This window comes from Haliotis rubra, unplaced genomic scaffold (genome assembly GCF_003918875.1).
Source record: "Haliotis rubra isolate DU_JTF1 unplaced genomic scaffold, ASM391887v1 Scf111, whole genome shotgun sequence".
Classification (NCBI taxonomy): domain Eukaryota; kingdom Metazoa; phylum Mollusca; class Gastropoda; order Lepetellida; family Haliotidae; genus Haliotis; species Haliotis rubra.
In genome coordinates, this window is record NW_025765015.1 from 1,212,876 (window position 1) to 1,231,758 (window position 18,883).

At 40.3% G+C, this 18,883-nt stretch overlaps 1 protein-coding gene and 1 long non-coding RNA gene across 2 annotated transcripts in view; one reads left to right on the forward strand and one right to left on the reverse strand.

Annotated features, from left to right (window-relative positions):
• LOC124288051 overlaps positions 1–12,984 on the reverse strand; it is a 33,625-nt gene extending 20,641 nt beyond the window's left edge. Inside the window, exons 1-3 of the long non-coding RNA XR_006901363.1 lie at positions 12,704–12,984; positions 2,663–2,769; positions 2,137–2,222 (exon numbers count right to left, since the gene is read on the reverse strand). This is a non-coding gene — a long non-coding RNA (uncharacterized LOC124288051). The remainder of the gene's footprint in view (positions 1–2,136; positions 2,223–2,662; positions 2,770–12,703) is intronic.
• LOC124288044 (S-adenosylhomocysteine hydrolase-like protein 1) overlaps positions 1–18,883 on the forward strand; it is a 168,258-nt gene that overhangs the window by 80,921 nt on the left and 68,454 nt on the right. Inside the window, 1 exon segment of the mRNA XM_046724613.1 lies at positions 3,562–3,646. Coding sequence (XP_046580569.1) covers positions 3,562–3,646 — 85 coding nt within the window.

The following is an 18,883-nucleotide window of genomic DNA, read 5'->3' on the forward strand; positions in this document are numbered from 1 at the left end:
AGCCCCTGTGGATGTGACAGCAGATGAAATAAAGAGATTCAATACATTTTGAAGAAAATTGACACCGTCAAATAAGTATAAATGTTATGTGTCAACCTTAATTGTCCAGACCGTTACCAATGTATTTTGTGTCAAATATGTATCTCCTTTTTTTAAAATTTCAATGGATATGGTGCCCAGAAATGGAAGAGGTGGAAGGCATGTCCTTTGACATTTTTTAGGAATCATTCATTTTTTTATTTAAGATTTACTTACAAATTGTCTTGACTGTTACTGTCCAAACCGTTACCATTCTGCAAAGTAACGGTTTGGACAGTCCTTGTAATGGTCAGGACAAAATGATTTGCATTTCAAAAAGTTATTCATTAATATTTGAAGTAGAACAACTATATAATTTCTTTAAGAGTTAAGATAGTTTAAGCGTGGACTTGTACTGTTCAAAGGAGTTTTGATGTAGTAGCATAAAAAACACAGTCTCTAGTAACGGTTTGGACAAATAATAGTAACGGTCGGGACATTTCTTTAATAAATTTCAATTTTGAAGAATATGTTCTATGGTGTGATAATAAATTTCTATTTACTTATCTATCTGCTTTTAATAATAAAAACCAAAACGAATTTATCACGTTAAGTTTCTATTTTCTATAAGATGTATAGTCTTTATGAATTAAAGGTAACGGTTAGGACAAAATGTAGTAACGGTAAACAACTATATTGTATTCCAACCTTTAAAGATGTTTTTGGTGTAGTCTGTTTTGACTTTTTGAGATATGTAAGACTACCTTTTACTTAGAATATTGATAGGTGCTAATATGTTGGCCTTTGTATTTGATAAATATGTGTTACCATCTCACCATCAACAAAAGTTAAAGGTATCCAAGTGAATGAAAGAAGTATTTTTCGTTGAGACTAATATTGCACAATAATATCAACAGCAAAATGACATCTATGCTGTGGCCTTTGTAGCATGACCATGTGTACAGTATCATTGTTGTTGCAGTACCTTTCAGAATTTAATCTTTTACAACTTTTTAGAGGGATAACATTTGTTTGTTACACTGATGTCCTGACCGTTACCAATAATGTAACAACTGTTACTATTCATTCAATTTTCGTTCCCAATTGCACTCTTCTTTAGATTATAAGTGATTTTCAATCTAGACAGGTGTGTTTTTCTATTCTTTAGAAGCTACAGTTTGTTTTTATTCAAAAGCCAAAATTCATTCACAAGTTTTATATTGATATAACAAATGTCCAAACCGTTACCACAGCATGGAAGAAAACATGTCATATTAGTTACGAGTTACAATTCTATTACACATTTCACTGTCTGTCCAAAATAGGGCTAGCAGTTCAAGTAAATGATATCATTTCTTTCCTTTCATGTTACCTGTGTCTATGTTGAATTAAATTGTTTAAGGCTTATGTCCAGCCCGTTACCATTCCTGTCCAAACGTTACCACTATTGTCCTAACCGTTACTGGTGTTAATTGACCGCTGTAATTAATTCATGATAATACATGACACACTCCTCTTTATGTTGGTGTCATCAAAAGATGTCCTGGGCTTAGTAGCTGATGTTTACTTTAGACAATTTTACCTGTTGAAAACTATATACATAATAATGTTTCAGAAAAATGCTATCATTTTGTGGTAAATAAATGAAAGATACAAAATAACACTTTCAAGATTCATGATGATAGTTTTTATCTTCAACTTTGCTTAAGTCTGTGTAAAAGCTGTGTCTGCCATCTTTAAAAGATTTTTATGAATTATATTTCAAAATCCATATTCTGACTAAAAAGTGGTAACGGTCAGGACAGTCCCCCACCCTTTTAATTACTTATGTATCAATTAAAAGGTCAATTAGAGCATTTCAGTCTGCATGTTTGTATTTTTTAATAATTAAGTGTTTGAGGTTTTATTTGAATAAAAATTAAATCAATTTTGAGGAGTTTGATTTTACTGTAATAAAGAATTGAAAATCCTACCAATTTTGAAAATGACCCGTTACACAACACTATTATACCAGCTTGTGTTTTGTGTTGACTTATTTTCTTTGCAATACTGTTAAGGTGACATTAAGCTTCCAGTAGTGTATGGCAACATTTTCATGTAGTGTTTTTGTGGTCTTACCTCAGAAGCTGTTACACTACGGAAGGTCTCTCTAGCTGTTAGGGGACTGTAGCAGTTTCACATTAACTCAGGGCAGCCTGTTGAACCTGCGTGAACCATTAGCAAAGCTTGATAAACATATATAATATTTGATGAACATAAAGAATTTTCTGGATTTCATCTTCTTTTTATTCTCAGTAGTGCAGTAGAATAAAAGATGAAATCAAGAAAATTCTTTATGTTCATCATATAGCATCTTCCAAAATGCCAATCAAGCATCTATATAATCGTTACTGTATTTAGACTTTCTCACTTGAATGCCTGCCAAGAAATATACAGTATCTCAGAAAAGCTTAGGCAGAAAATACCTTGACTGGAGAAAATGATAGTCCCATAAGAGTTCTCTCCCTTAGACCATGAATTGAATGAAAGCAAGCACAACTGACGTCTGCTGCCCTTAGCAGTAACAGTGAGGGTTCTCTAGCGGCGTTGATAAGTTTTGTATAATATGTTGGTAGTTTTGATTTGTGATGAATTTGAAACTCACACTTTGATGCTGCAGAATAAATCTCTCTAACAATCAGCTGTGGTCAGCTCTGTCAAGCCGCATCATCTGTTCCACTGTAACCACTAGCTGTAGTTGCGCATTGTTTTCTGTAATGGAGATATGTGGATGTTGACTTGTGTCCCAGAGACACTCATCAGCACTAGTTACAGTCTACTAAAAGTCACCCTAACGATAAACGTTATATCCACTTGCACAAACATATCTTAGCATGAGTGTAGGATGACGGGATGTCGGATCACAGTCTTAGCAAAAGTGGTAGAGATACAGTCATCTGAAACTTGATATGTCTATAAAAGCTCAGGACTGGCTGTGTATGCAAACAGTGGAATAAATTGTGATACCTGCCCAGTCACACTTAAAAATTTGAAAAATTGGTCCAAATAAATTGAAAAACATTTCTTTCCTTTTTCCCATAAGTTACCATAAACAAGCCCATTTAATTTGAAAAGGAGCCCCAAGGAGACCAGAGAACCGGAAGCTGAGGAAATCTAGACTAGCTTTATAAGGAAAATAATGTGGTTGAGGGACTGTGAGACAGACTACATATCTGCCTTCACACACTTATCAGTAGTTATGCTGGTCAATATCAGGACTATACTTCTGCTGTTAAATCCAGAGTCTTTCTTTTGTATGTTGTGTGTGGTATAACAGTGAAATGTCGATATTTGAAAGTAAAGCTGTTTCACACCATTTGCCATGTTTATGGACTACTGTGATCTTAACTAAGTAAGACTACTGCAAGTTCCTTTGTAGCATACACTGAAATTACCATGCAATTATTGCTTTACGATAAATTAAGTGATAAGTTTATTGGTCAAGCATAGGTTAAAATATTTTTCTTTGATGCATTTTACTAAAGATTTATATTTCAATTTCAGGAAATTAAATACAACTTAACGCCGAACAGGCCACGCATCCACAGCCGCTCTGTGTCCCAGTCATCAACAGATAGCTACAGCTCAGGTGAGCCGCTGGTCTAATACATGAACCATGCCCAGGTGAACAGCTGGTCTAATACATGAACCATGCCCAGGTGAACAGCTGGTCTAATACATGAACCATGCCCAGGTGAACAGCTGGTCTAATACATGTACCATGCCCAGGTTAGCCGCTTGTCTAATACATGTACCATGCCCAGGTGAGCTGCTGGTCTAATACATGTACCATGCTGAAGTAGCAGCTGGACTAATACATGTACCATGGTCAGGTGAGCAGCTGGTCTAATACATGTACCATGCTGAAGTAGCAGCTGGTCTAATACATGTACCATGCTCAGGTAAGCAGCTGGTCTAATACATGTACCATGCTGAAGTAGCAGCTGGTCTAATACATGAACCATGCTGAAGTAGCAGCTGGTCTAATACATGTACCATGCTCAGGTAAGCAGCTGGTCTAATACATGTACCATGCTGAAGTAGCAGCTGGTCTAATACATCTACCGTGCTGAAGTAGCAGCTGGTTTAATACATGTACCAAGCAACTATCTGCTAACCATGAGAAGTGGCTTGCAGCTGGTCAAGATGTTATGACCAAGCGATGTTTGGGTGTAGTTGAGGATGAATCTAACAAGGTGATGTTTGGTTATTTGGATCTCACCAGGCGAAATGTGCATATAGTTGGGGGCAGGATGTCATCAGGTGATGTGTGGGTATAGTTGGGGGCAGGATGTCATCAGGTGATGTGTGGGTATAGTTGGGGACAGGATGTCATCAGGTGATGTGTGGGTATAGTTGGGGACAGGATGTCATCAGGTGATGTGTGGGTATAGTTGGGGGCAGGATGTCATCAGGTGATGTGTGGGTATAGTTGGGGACAGGATGTCATCAGGTGATGTGTGGGTATAGTTGGGGACAGGATGTCATCAGGTGATGTGTGGGTATAGTTGGGGGCAGGATGTCATCAGGTGATGTGTGGGTATAGTTGGGGACAGGATGTCATCAGGTGATGTGTGGGTATAGTTGGGGGCAGGATGTCATCAGGTGATGTGTGGGTATAGTTGGGGGCAGGATGTCATCAGGTGATGTGTGGGTATAGTTGGGGGCAGGATGTCATCAGGTGATGTGTGGGTATAGTTGGGGACAGGATGTCATCAGGTGATGTGTGGGTATAGTTGGGGACAGGATGTCATCAGGTGATGTGTGGGTATAGATGGGGGCAGGATGTCATCAGGTGATGTGTGGGTATAGTTGGGGACAGGATGCCATCAGGTGATGTGTGGGTATAGATGGGGGCAGGATGTCATCAGGTGATGTGTGGGTATAGTTGGGGACAGGATGTCATCAGGTGATGTGTGGGTATAGTTGGGGGCAGGATGTCATCAGGTGATGTGTGGGTATAGTTGGGGGCAGGATGTCATCAGGTGATGTGTTGGTATAGATGGGGGCAGGATGTCATCAGGTGATGTGTGGGTATAGTTGGGGGCAGGATGTCATCAGGTGATGTATGGGTATAGTTGGGGACAGGATGTCATCAGGTGATGTGTGGGTATAGTTGGGGGCAGGATGTCATCAGGTGATGTGTGGGTATAGTTGGGGGCAGGATGTCATCAGGTGATGTGTGGATATAGTTGGGGGGAGGATGTCATCAGGTGATGTGTGGGTATGGTTGGGGGCAGGATGTCATCAGGTGATGTGTGGGTATAGATGGGGGCAGGATGTCATCAGGTGATGTGTGGGTATAGTTGGGGGCAGGATGCCATCAGGTGATGTGTGGATGTAGATGGGGGCAGGATGTCATCAGGTGATGTGTGGGTATAGTTGGGGGCAGGATGTCATCAGGTGATGTGTGGGTGTAGATGGGGGCAGGATGTCATCAGGTGATGTGTGGGTATAGTTGGGGGCAGGATGTCATCAGGTGATGTGTGGGTATAGTTGGGGGCAGGATGTCATCAGGTGATGTGTGGGTATAGTTGGGGACAGGATGTCATCAGGTGATGTATGGGTATAGTTGGGGGCAGGATGTCATCAGGTGATGTGTGGGTATAGTTGGGGACAGGATGTCATCAGGTGATGTATGGGTATAGTTGGGGGCAGGATGTCATCAGGTGATGTGTGGGTATAGTTGGGGGCAGGATGTCATCAGGTGATGTGTGGGTATAGTTGGGGGCAGGATGTCATCAGGTGATGTGTGGGTGTAGTGGGGGTGCAGGCTCTACAGCTTGTAGATGAAGAAGATAGCATTTTAAAAAAGCATTCATCTTCAAACCGGGAGATCAGTTATTCTTATGCATTAATCTAACTTGAACCTGTTGGGACATTTTATGGATGCTTGTACAAGGGAGGTAACTTCAGCAGTTGGAAGATCGCATAATAACAGATTTGAATGATTACCATTTTGTGATATTCATTAATACTTCTGACAACATCTGTTACTGTTATGTAGGGCCTAGATACAAATATTCACCAGAAGCTAACTGGTGAAATGTAGACATTGCTGATAAAAGGAATATGTATGAACCAAGGAATTTGTTGATCAAAGGGATGTAACTCTTGAAGACTTATTGCTTTCCCTGTCAGACTTGCTGGCACATAAGGAAATATCTATTTGATTTTGATTTATTACCCAAGAGATATATGCACATAGATTTTAGAAGTGAAAGCCTGTGCTCAGTGTCTTGTGCCATGGACATGCAGTGTACGTAAATATGTGAGTATACCCATGCATATTTATATTTTTGGACTTATCTCATTTTGTGTATAAATCATAGACATTTGACCCATTTTATGTTTTCAGTTACTTTGTAGTTACTGTCATTGTTTCTTTTCTTTATAAGGCATCATTATGAACTTGATTACATTATGACTGCTTGTCAAGAACGCATGACGTATGGCTGGAGATGTCAGTGGGGTGTTGTATGTGGCGTTGATGTGGGTGAGCCAGTAGTAGTCTTGTTGTTCCAGGAGGGCGGGGCGGCAGAGGGCGAGGAGGGCGTGGGGGGCAACTCGAGCCCATCACTGACTCTGATTCAGGTTGTATATGTCTGCTCCCTGCTCCGCCTGTATCTGCCTATCACTACCTTACTGTGGTACTTGTAGTTCTGGCTGTTCTGCTCATGTAGTATCTGTTTTCTTGAGATGAGCCAATTCCCCTATTGTTTGTGTGGTCGAAGCTTACTGTTTGCATGGTATTCACATTGTGCTGAACCATGGAACTTCTCAACAGTTAACCCCCATAAAACTAGAGCTGAGTGTCGTGACCCCAGTCTCATAAGACGCTTGTCCAAGACACTAGTCACACAGCTGATCACGACCCAAGTCTAATGATAATGCTGAAGTAAGGGACTGGGCCATGGCAGGTGGGAGACAATAACCCTGACACGTGAGAGACAGTACCCTGACATGTGGGAGACAGTATCCTGACATGTGGGAGACAGTACCCTGACATGTGGAAGACAGTACCCTGACATGTGGAAGACAGTACCCTGACAGGTGAGCAACAATACCCTGACACGTGGGAGACAGTACCCTGACAGGTGGGAGACAATACCCTGACACGTGGGAGACAATACCCTGACATGTGAGCAACAATACCCTGACACGTGGGAGACAATACCCTGACACGTGAGCAACAATACCCTGACACGTGGGAGACAATACACTGACACGTGGGAGACAGTACCCTGACAGGTGGGAGACAATACCCTGACACATGAGCAACAATACCCTGACACGTGAGCAACAATACCCTGACACATGAGCAACAATACCCTGACATGTGGGAGACAATACCCTGACACGTGGGAGACAGTACCCTGACATGTGGGAGACAATACCCTGACACATGAGCAACAATACCCTGACATATGGTAGACAATACCATGACACGTGAGCAACAACACCCTGACACGTGGGAGACAATACCCTGACACACGAGCAACAATACCCTGAAATGTGGGAGACAGTACCCTGACATATGGTAGACAATACCCTGACATGTGGGAGACAGTACCCTGACATATGGTAGACAATACCCTCACAGGTGGGAGACAATACCCTGACAGGTGGGAGACAATACCCTGACATGTGAGCAACAGTACCCTGACATATGGTAGACAATACCCTGACACGTGAGCAACAATACCCTGACACGTGGGAGACAATACCCTGACACATGAGCAACAATACCCTGACAGGTGGGAGACAGTACCCTGACACGTGGTAGACAATACCCTGACAGGTGGGAGACAATACCCTGACACATGAGCAACAATACCCTGACAGGTGGGAGACAGTACCCTGACATATGGTAGACAATACCCTGACACATGAGCAACAATACCCTGACATGTGGGAGACAGTACCCTGACATATGGTAGACAATACCCTGACATGTGGGAGACAATACCCTAACACATGGGAGACAATACCCTGACATGTGGTAGACAATACCCTGACACATGGGAGACAATACCCTGACACATGAGCAACAATACCCTGACATGTGGTAGACAATACCCTGACACATGAACAACAATACCCTGACACATGAACAACAATACCCTGACATGTGGGAGACAGTACCCTGACACTTGGGAGACGGTACCCTTATACCTAATCAGTTGGGGTTTTTTCTGTCTGTGCTCATGTGTTGTTTCTCAAGTTCTTTTTTTTTAATGGACACAAACACTACTTTTTGTACTACTTTGCACTAAAATCACACAAATGTCTTTTTTTTGCCTTTATAAACAGTGTTAAACTGAAGTTCCTATTAATATCCCACAAATCTATACTACTATAGTCCACTATAGTTCATCCATTGCAGCTTTTGTTGATAGTCACTAGCTTTTTTATCATTTATAAGATTGGACTGATACTGCAGACACCAGAAGCTTCGCACCTAACTAGTAACACTTATATTTACACACCATGTGTTCATTCATTATGTTGTAGTATCCACAAGCCCAAAGTTATCAAATAACTGGAACCTATTATATTTGGATTGGTCAACCAAAAATGGATATAGGCAGATCACTGATAAACACTAAGTATATGCAATAAAGTCATGAAGAAAAATGCCCTCTATTATGACAAATCTTCCGTGACCTGTTCAAACCCTGGGTGGTAAAGCTGAACTGATGGGGTCAGGAACAGGCCAGCTCAGGATGACCTGATGTAATGACTTACCAGCTTGGTGTTGGTAGCACAGACTTGTTTGTGCATGTTGCATGGGGCTGATTATTACATTTTAGGCGATGTTTGACAAGCTTTTTTGACTTCATTGAATTTTTTGCTTGTTTGGTTTTTATTAATTTTTCGTTGTCTCATATTTATAGTAAAAGTTCAAACTTTTTTTCAGTTTTCATTTAGAAAAATAAGATATGGCAAATGCAGTTATTCTTGTCATCATTCATATTCTATTGTCAGGTTTAACACAGCCAACAGGGTTCTTGTATACAGATATTGCCTGAATCACTCCGAAACATGGCACAGTAAAGAACGTAACAGTGTGGTAGATAGGATGAGTAGTAGGTGTACACAGTTTGTTCAAACAGGAGCATGTTTACTTCCAATGTAATAAAACAGGTGTCTAGTGAGCTGGTATCTACGTGTTAGACACTGCACTGCTTTATGTTCTGCTGAATGTCATTGAGCTTAAGATATCAGTGTATGTATTGAATAATAAATGATCCGATTAGACTGTATTAAGAATAGACATGGTTACTAACAGAGTAGGAAAAAGACAGTATAACATTTCAAGACTGATCAGTTCTGTAACACGACTGTGCATACTTTGTTTAAATGTGCCACTATGTCATATTTTTATGAAAGAATTATTTCAGTGCAGGTTTTCTTTTCTGACCCTGATTTATGTCCGTCCAGTATGTCCAGAGTGAGTGACCATCTAGTTGTATGTAAATGAGAAAGGACCTTGGATCACCCTGGCCTCCTCCACCCTATCCTGTCTTCCGGACCATTAGTTGGTACATTGATAGGTAATCCTTCGACCATAGCTTCAGCAGTTCCATCACAAGAACATAGTGTCCAGCAAGCCCATCTCAGTGGTAATTAGCAGATTACTGGTGAAGTCTGTAGAGGCTAGAGCACATTGTGCATGTTTATGTAGGATGCTGAATATATACAGTAACAGTGTAGGAAGTGATGAAGGTCAATAATGCAGTATATATCTGTAATGGCTGTAGATGCAGTTTGTTTATCTATTTTGCATGGTGAATAACAAATACATTTTTAAGTGCAGCTTGTTATGGATTTTCATAACTATCATCTGAAGTAGCCTGACAGATTTCAAGTTCCAAAAAGAAGTCACTATTTTGTCGGATGTTTGTAAAATATTTTGAGTATATGTTTCAAATATTGGGTTTTGTGGTCTGTTTTGTTAGTAGACTTTTACTTTGTGTTAGTTAACAGGAGTATAGACCTTCCTAGACCGAGGGCTGGGCTGCATGAATGTCAAATCTTTTTGATATCACTAGTAACCTCAAAGGTTGCTCTACACAGAATCGTTTAGTTTGGGTGACTCCAAGTTTAGGCTGAGAGCCTTACAACTACCAGCAATAGTATGGACTGTTGGTAATGTTCATCAGAAACAGAGTTGACATGAGCGTATTTTTCTTCAAATTGCCCTATGGCGTCGTCTTTTGTAGTTTACTTACACTCATAATATCATCATTACAGGAGAAAGGTCTTGAACTACTTCATTAAGTCAGTTCCATTTACATCAAGCACAAGATGTCAAAATGTCTGACAGGATAGGTTTGATGAGAGAGATTTCCAAATTTGTTAATGAAAGGGTGGTGATTACAAGTGTTGGTCATCATTGATCAGTGGGTCGATCACTGAAAGGTGATTATCAAGATGCATCAAATAGATAATGAAGTATATTCAGAGATTGCTGTAGAATGTCACTTGTAGTCTAGGCATGGGTTGAGTCAATAGTCTAGATGTGCTGTTAGTTCTTTTGTTCACTAGGTGGGTGATAACGGAATATTTGTGAATGTCGTCATGCACTCTTACCCCCAATGTATTCTAAAACGCTAAGTTCAAGGTCATATGTCTAAATTCTGTCCAAGGAATGTGGAAGTACCCTGTCATTTATGACATTAATGTGAAAATATTATTTAAGGCAAAATGTGTTGTTCAGTAATTCATGACCATCAGGTTCACAGTCATGTCACTTACCGCTCTGCCAGTAGAAACAACATACATGAATATATCACACACATATTATATATCATATATAATGTAAACGTAACATTAAAAAAACATTATTATCATACAACAATTTTTCAACTGAAAGCAATTACTCTGAATTGACATTATAATTTTGTCCAGTCCAATGTCAAATCACTAAATCCTGTGATTGTTTGAAGATGAAGACATTATTTGATTGGCTCATCTCATTGTGACATCATCATATTGTGTGTTGCTACATTCTAACACATGGTTCTTTCTCTAACTCTGACCACCTCCCCACCCACTAAGCAACTGCCTAACCAGACCCTCCTGGAGACACCCTAATATGGAGATGCCCTAATGTCTGCAAGCAGTAGAGGCTGTTTCACATATTTACACTGAAATATATTCAGTTCATTTCAGATAATGTTTGCTGTGATTATGTTTCTGTTGTGATTTGATATAAGCACTGAGTATCTGCCAGCCATGTAGCTGGAATACTGCCATATAGCGTTAAAACAGCAAACAATACTGAGTATCTGCAGTTATATTTGATGTTGTAACCCATTAAAATGAGTGTTTATATAATTCTGCTTTGTTTGTTTTCTGCATAGATGTTTTGCACATTGATCACAGATCAAGGTGTTTCTTTATGAACACACGGGAAATGTGTTTTAAGTGCATCCAGTGACTCAGAGAAAGTCAACACCAAGCCAGACCTGGGGAGAGTCATGTGTATTCATACTTTATTCAACATTTGAGATGACGTTTTTTTTCTTATGCTAACATATTTCCAAATATTGATCACTAACAAAGTACACATGGCAAGTACATGTTTTTGTTACATAGTTTGCCTAAACACTGACAGATGTGGCAACAACTAGGCTAGAGCAAGAGCTGGATGTGAATGAAGGGTGGAAACTAGTGGCCATGAGAGCTTATATGTTTTATATGTCACAAGCCTATTGTTTTCATCCAGCCTGAGGGATGAGTTCTGTGTTCACAGACTGTGACTATTGTGGACCAGGTTTCCTATCAGTATTTAGTCCACAGTCATTGATTGTTCACATTTGCAGTAGGTTGGCTGACTTGTTAACAGTGAATACATGGAGATTTAATGGTTGGTCTGGACACATTCATGTGACAACAAGCTGCCAACAGGAACTCAGCTTATTTGTCAACTGTTGTTTGTCGGATCAGTGGGAATTAGTTTTTATAATAGCTACATTTTATCACCTCAAAATTGTCCCGAAGATACATGACTTACAAAGTGCCGCTCATATACATACAGTCATATTATGTGTTTACTTAGGACACAGTGATTGTCAAGGTGAAGTCAGTTTGTTGTGTTTACAGTAACTCTCTCTAACTCAGGCCAATAACAGGGCATGAATTATTGATTAGTTAATCAAAGTTTTCCTGTAGTTTTTCCTCTAATAGAGAGCAGTCTATGGCTCCTGTGTCGTCAGTGTGAGAAAGATGTCTTTCCGTGACAGCCCTTCAGCTGGGCACATCTCCAGCAATCAATGACAGGTCTGGCTGACAACTGTCGTCTGTAGTTATGACAGCCGTCCCACTCTTCCCCAGGGCCAGCACATACAATCGCCCAGCTTCTCCTCACATGGCAGAAACTGTTTGGGAATTACTAGGGGTTCGCAGCGATCATGCTGTCAGTCTTTCTAAGGCCTGCTGTGGTTGTGAGGTATTCGTTCAAATACATGCTGTCAACTCATATGTCAGTCTGTAGTCATTTGTATTTTTTGTTGGGTTGTTCTTTTTCCATTTTAAAAATGTTGATTTGGTTACATCACGTAAAGTTTACCTGCTGAGTTAAAGGTGACCCTGGAAAATGTAAACATGCAGTATGTATTAGTGAGAATGAACGACTCACCTTGATGGCCAGCGCCCCAGGTAGCAGGGAGGAGACAAGGAGAGGGGGTGACACTGGAACCCCCAGTATCAGCTGATCACTGCCCTGGGCCTCCACTCTTCCTTCTTCCTCCCTCCTTCCCCTGCCTCCCACACAGCACACTGGTGTAGTGAAGATCCTGGTTGGATGGGCAATCTCAACACTACCTATACTCTGTTTCCCATTTCCAGCTGGAGGAATCCCTCCCACACTGATTCCTCAGTGCCAAGTAATACCTGCATGCACCATGTCTCCCATCTGTCTACTCACCAACCTGTTCAACCATCTTACCTTTATTGATCAAACCTTAAGTGTAGTTCACTCAAGTATAGGGCTTTAATCTTGATTGATTTGGAGAGATGATCCTATTTTCTGCTCTTGGTATGGTGACTGAAGTGTTTATACCTTGTTGTTCCCTCAGGGCTAGCAACAAGATCTAGGACCTTGTATGTCAACTGAGGGTGTATCTGTTTGGATATGGTTCTTGGCAAATCCTGTCTTGTAAGATCAGGTCAATCAGTTTCTGTTTTCTGTGGTAAATCATGGAGACCTAGTTGATTTAATTCTAGTCATCCACATTCCTACAGCCCTTTCTGTCCATACAACTTGCAGAAGTATTGTTATGTCCTATTCACAAACCACCAGACACATGTTAAGTAGAATTTTTAGATCACATTCAAGGCCTTTTTGATCTTCTCCTTTTGTTTTGAATTTAAAGTGAATATTTTGCAAACAGCCTTTCCGTGATAAATGTGGAATATTTGTTTTAGGATGACTCTTGAATGATCTTTATGATCCAGTGCTAGAAAATATTTTATATTTTCAACTGTCCACAAAAGTCATCACTTACAGAATTGCCTTTTACCTACTGATAAAAGTAGTAGTCCAGAAAGATATGGATGTTTCCACACTCTAGTGTTCCTCTCTAGGTAATATGGATAATGCATTGTGGTGTGCAAGGTCACGCTGTCCCAGAATGGTGGCATTACAAACAATACCAAGGGCACATGGGACATATAATGATGTTTCATAGACTTCAACATAATTAGTTTCATGTACCAGTTTTACATATTTTCAAATAGTTTATCATTGTCAAAATATATAGCTTGTAAATTAGCAAAATGTTCTGTTTCGATAAAGAACTGCTCATTACAACCGGAGAATATAATAACGTACCATTTTTTTCATTTTACAGCTTTAGAGTAATAATTGATATAAAAGCTGTGTTGTATTATAGACACTTAGCACTATTAGGGATAAAAGATGAGGTTTATGTTAAAACATTTTGTTGTCATGTGGGGTAGGTGTTGGACATTTTCATACTGCTGTTTGAAATTACATTCTCTGGATAATCTTGCAGTAATGCATTTTCTTTAAATTTTGTTACATGACTTTTTGTCATACTGTCACCAGAAACAAGAGTACATACTCTCCTGGCCAGACTATAGAAATGATTTCTCTTAAGTAACCGTGACGACATCAGTGAAAGTCTGGGATTCTGTCTTGCTGATAAAGCTCAGTCACTAAAATTCCATCCATTCTAATGCAGACCTACCATACAAACAGTGAACAAATCCTCAAAACTGAACAAACTCACATGCACCAAAACAGAACAAAAAATCACCAGAACAGGAAAATATACTTTTTCCAAACTGCAACAATTTCCTCTGAAAATGAAACAACGCATCTGAAATGGAAAACTAATCGCTTGAAATGGAAACAAAACTCGCAGTCATGGGACCAGATTGTGCAGAATTGCAAACCTGACACTGAGCAGTATGAACATAGGTTTGAAGCTTACTGCAATGGGGGTTGGGGGGGTGGGTTGCGCTACATTCCGATATCAAACTTTCAAGATTAGACTCATAGTGACGATAAACATTACTTACCAAAGCCTGTTCGTCTTCCCACGCCAGCATGTTTGACGATTTTTATGCCATTTCGGAATGCTATTACTGCCATTTTGTACCCTTGGCAACCCTTCTCGGCCGCTCTTGTAGCTGATACATGAGTTTTGTTTCTATTTCAAACAATTAGTTTTTTTCATTACATGTGTGTTTGTTTCATTTTCAGAGGAAATTGTTGCAGTTTTGGATGTTTATTTTCCTATTTTTGTGATTTTTGTTCTGTTTTGGTGTATTTGAGTTCAGTTTTGAGGATTTGTTCACCGTTCGTATGGTAGGCCTGTAATGATGACTGTTTTATTTTAAGGAAACTGAGGTTTGTTGAACTTTTTTCCATAGAAACATTCATGTATGGATGTAAAGAGTCATGGACATGGTGTATTGCTCATGTACATGTTGTGTATATGTGTGTTTGTTTGTTTGTCTGTGTGTGTGTGTGTGTGTGTGTGTGTGTGTGTGTGTGTGTGTGTGTGTGTGTGTGTGTGTGTGTGTGTGTGTGTGTGTGTGTGTGTGTGTGTGTGTGTGTGTGAGAAAGAGAGAGTATTTAACTATGAATAGTTGTCAGCTCATTTTCCCAAGGTGTCAGTATCATTACCAAGATTTACTACAACCTTTTGGGCTGTAGTTTATTGTGCAGAAGATAAATGGTACAGATAAGAGGAGTCTCTAATCCTGCAATACTTGCTATCTTCACTGAAGGAAACGTTTTATCACTCATGGACATAGCAAACTTTAGCTTTACCAAGTCTGATTTACATAAAGAGATACTGGTCCTCTACAGAGGTGATTATCAACATTAGACTTCGGTAAAAAGATTGGACCCAAAAGCCATCATCCCATGAGTAACTACATGTATAAGGTTAAAATTAAGTTTGCCTTTGTTAAAGGTACAGCCACTTCAAAAGGAATCTTTGTTCACTCAACTCAGTGTGTTCAGCTTTGTGCTAAGGTTGTTGGCTTCGTGATATCATCAGCTGGATATATCACGGAATAGTTGATGGCATGGGATTCCGCTGCCGATTATTATGAGAAGAGTCGCATTATCAGATAAAATTCAAGTGAATTTTTGTCATGATCTGTTGTCTGTTGCCCACCAGTCATAATCTTTAACACTGTCAACATCACTGAAACAATAATGCTTCTGTATTGATGGTTTTGGCAATTATGTCTCTGAACATTGCTTTCTGAAGAACTCTTATCTGATTTTAGACTTGGTTAAATTGTTGGCCATGTTGAAGCCTTTTCCCAGTTACTCAGCCATTTCTGTTTGTCGTGTTGTAAGGTTTGACATGCATTGAGTATGTGGTATGTTTCAAAACCTGTTGCACTTTGTTTGGTCACAAGTTGACATAACCTTTATCTTTGACCTTTCATCATTGTGGCTGCTATGTGAAACATTGGCATTGTGCATATTCCTCCACCCAGCAGTCATTGAATTATCAAGGGGAAATTTTATGTAATTAGGATGCCTGTTAAGTATAAAGGTCAGGGTTTTTTTCAACATTTCTGTTTACCCAGTCCATGTAATATGACCTTTCGGATGTAATGTTGCAAATATTCCCCAACGATTTAGGTGATCAATCTGTATAACCTGATGTCATGGGAGTGTTTTGTTGTTGACAGTGATGCTTGGTTCCAGCAACACTCAGTGGCCTTCACCTGCAGAATGAAGGCTTCCATGTAATTAATGCTAAACAGAAACATGTACAGACAGACAGAGATTATCTTTCATTACTGTGGATCCCATTTGGCTCACCTTTTGAGCAAGTAGGAAAAAATGTAATTTTCATATTTTGGTCTTCAATTATTGTTACTGGCAGTCAGAATGTGTTTGATTCATGCAGTGGAGCCCATGATGGTGTTTGGGTGTAAGAAGTTGTATGTGCACACTGTGGTAGTCATGTAATCTGGTGGCCACACTCCAACTAGGTACAGCTGTACTGCTATGCCCTGTGAGTACCAGACTCATGAATGGCTTGTGTTGTGATTGAACATGATTACCTTGAAATTTGAAACAAAATCAGCAATTGATCAACAAATATCAACAGGCAGCAACTTGCCATAAGCCATATGCCATTGTTTTCCCAACCTGTCAGTCTGCGATTGTTATGGGTCCATGCTTCACTGATCTCATTGTGCGGACATCATACACTATAACACTCTGCCCCATGTTGTGTAGCTGTCAAAAAACCCATGCTACACACCACCATGGCTTAGATTCAAGAATTGTTAAAGTGGATGATATTACTATAAACAGATTTATTGTTCACTATCTTCAAATAGGGTACTAACAAGTGGTATCCATGCTGTATTCTGGTACCTGAGGAACCCTCTTGACAGTGGGTAGCCAAACCTGCAGCAACCTGCCCCACCCTGCCATGCCCTGTCCCACCCTTCCAGGCCCTGCCACTCCCTGTCCCACCTTGCCATCACCTGCCACTCCCTGTCCCACCTTGCCATCACCTGCCACACCCTGTTCCACCACACCCTGTCCAACCCTGTCCTACCCTGCCATGACCTGCCACACCTGTCCCACCCTGCCACACTCTGCAACACCCTGCAACACCCTGCAACACCCTGCCACACAGTCCCAACCAGCCACACCCTGTCCTACCCTGCAACACCCTGTCCTACCTTGCCATGCCCTACCCCACCCTGTCCCACCTGCAAACGGTTACCTTGTTTGGGCTGTGCAGAGTTACAGTTGCAACATCAGATGTACAAATAAAGCAGCTGCAAAAACAAGTGATGTGGACAGAACAAACACTGTCCTCCACTCCCATCTATCATTCACCTGACTTCACAAGGGTTGGTATGAAAGTCTTGTGCAAGCAGCATGCATTGGAATGTGTTTCTGCTCCATTTGTTGTTTGGTTTGTTGTTGTCCACTTTCATCCTCAAAGCAGGCAATTAGAGAGCGACTGGCCCATGACCTTCAGTGACAGTCGGTCAGACAGACCACATGCATTTTTCAGTGCTTCTAGTGATGCACTTGCCACCTGATGACACACAGCTTATCAAAACATGAAATATTTGTATAGTGTGTGTGTATGGCATGTGAAACATGTTGTGCATATAACACAATCAGACAAGACCTTGGTGGTATATCCTGACTCATTAGGTAGTTCACTTTACATATATATACGACACAAGGTTGTCTTACTTCATAAATATAACAGTCAGACAAGACCTTGGTGGTATATCCTGACTCATTTAATGGGTAGTTCACTTTACATATATATACAACACAAGGTTGTCTTACTTCATAAATATACGAGATAGACAAGACCTTGGTGGTACAGTGAGACCTCGGATACCCGGACCCCAGATATCCGGAAACCTCGCCTTCCGGTCAATTTTTAGTAGAAAAAAACAATCTCTTACGTTATAAAAGTGACTGTCTATAACGGATATTCGGTTTCCGTTTCCGGACGGTACATTTTACAAACAAACCGGCTAAATCAACATAAAATTGACTCACCTATCCGCACGAAGCTTTGATCTACCGCTAACCGTGTGAAGGGAAGTGCGAGAGTCCCACGTGTTTTGACATGAGACATGGTCGGCTAATCCGGATTAATGATCGTCAAGGTATTGGTGGTGATTAGAAGGCCTAGCTGACACTGAGTTAACCATTGAGTTCTAACTGTTAAGTTGTTTATTCAGTTAAAGCAATAAAAGTGCAGTGTGTCGATATTCAAGTCAGTTGGTCTTTCAATTGATCACAAATGGCTAGTCAACCTACTAAACGCAAGCTACGCAGTGACAGCCAAGGAAAAGAAAGAGATATGTCTTTACAAAGAACAAAATCCCAAAGTAAGCTTTGATAACATAAGCAAACATTTTGGACCACGTTGTTTCGGAAGTGATTTCAACCCCGAAGTGTATGCTCGCTACAGATTCAACACTAAAGCCTGGAGCGGCACCCAGTGTAAGCAGTCCTCAATGAAAGACTTTTTCAAAACTGAATAATTGTAAAAGTACGATTGTTATGTTGTGATGCTGTTTTTTGAATGTCTATACATGTACAATAAACGCTTGATGATCATAAACATTTTGGATTTTCCTTGAGGTGTATGAAAACCAAAAATCCAGATATCCGGATATTCAATTATCCGGACGATTTACGTAAAAACGAATGTGTCCGGATATCCGAGGTCTTACTGTATATCCTGACTCATTAGGTAGTTCACTTTACATATATATACGACACAAGGTTGTCTTACTTCATAAATATACGAGATAGACAAGACCTTGG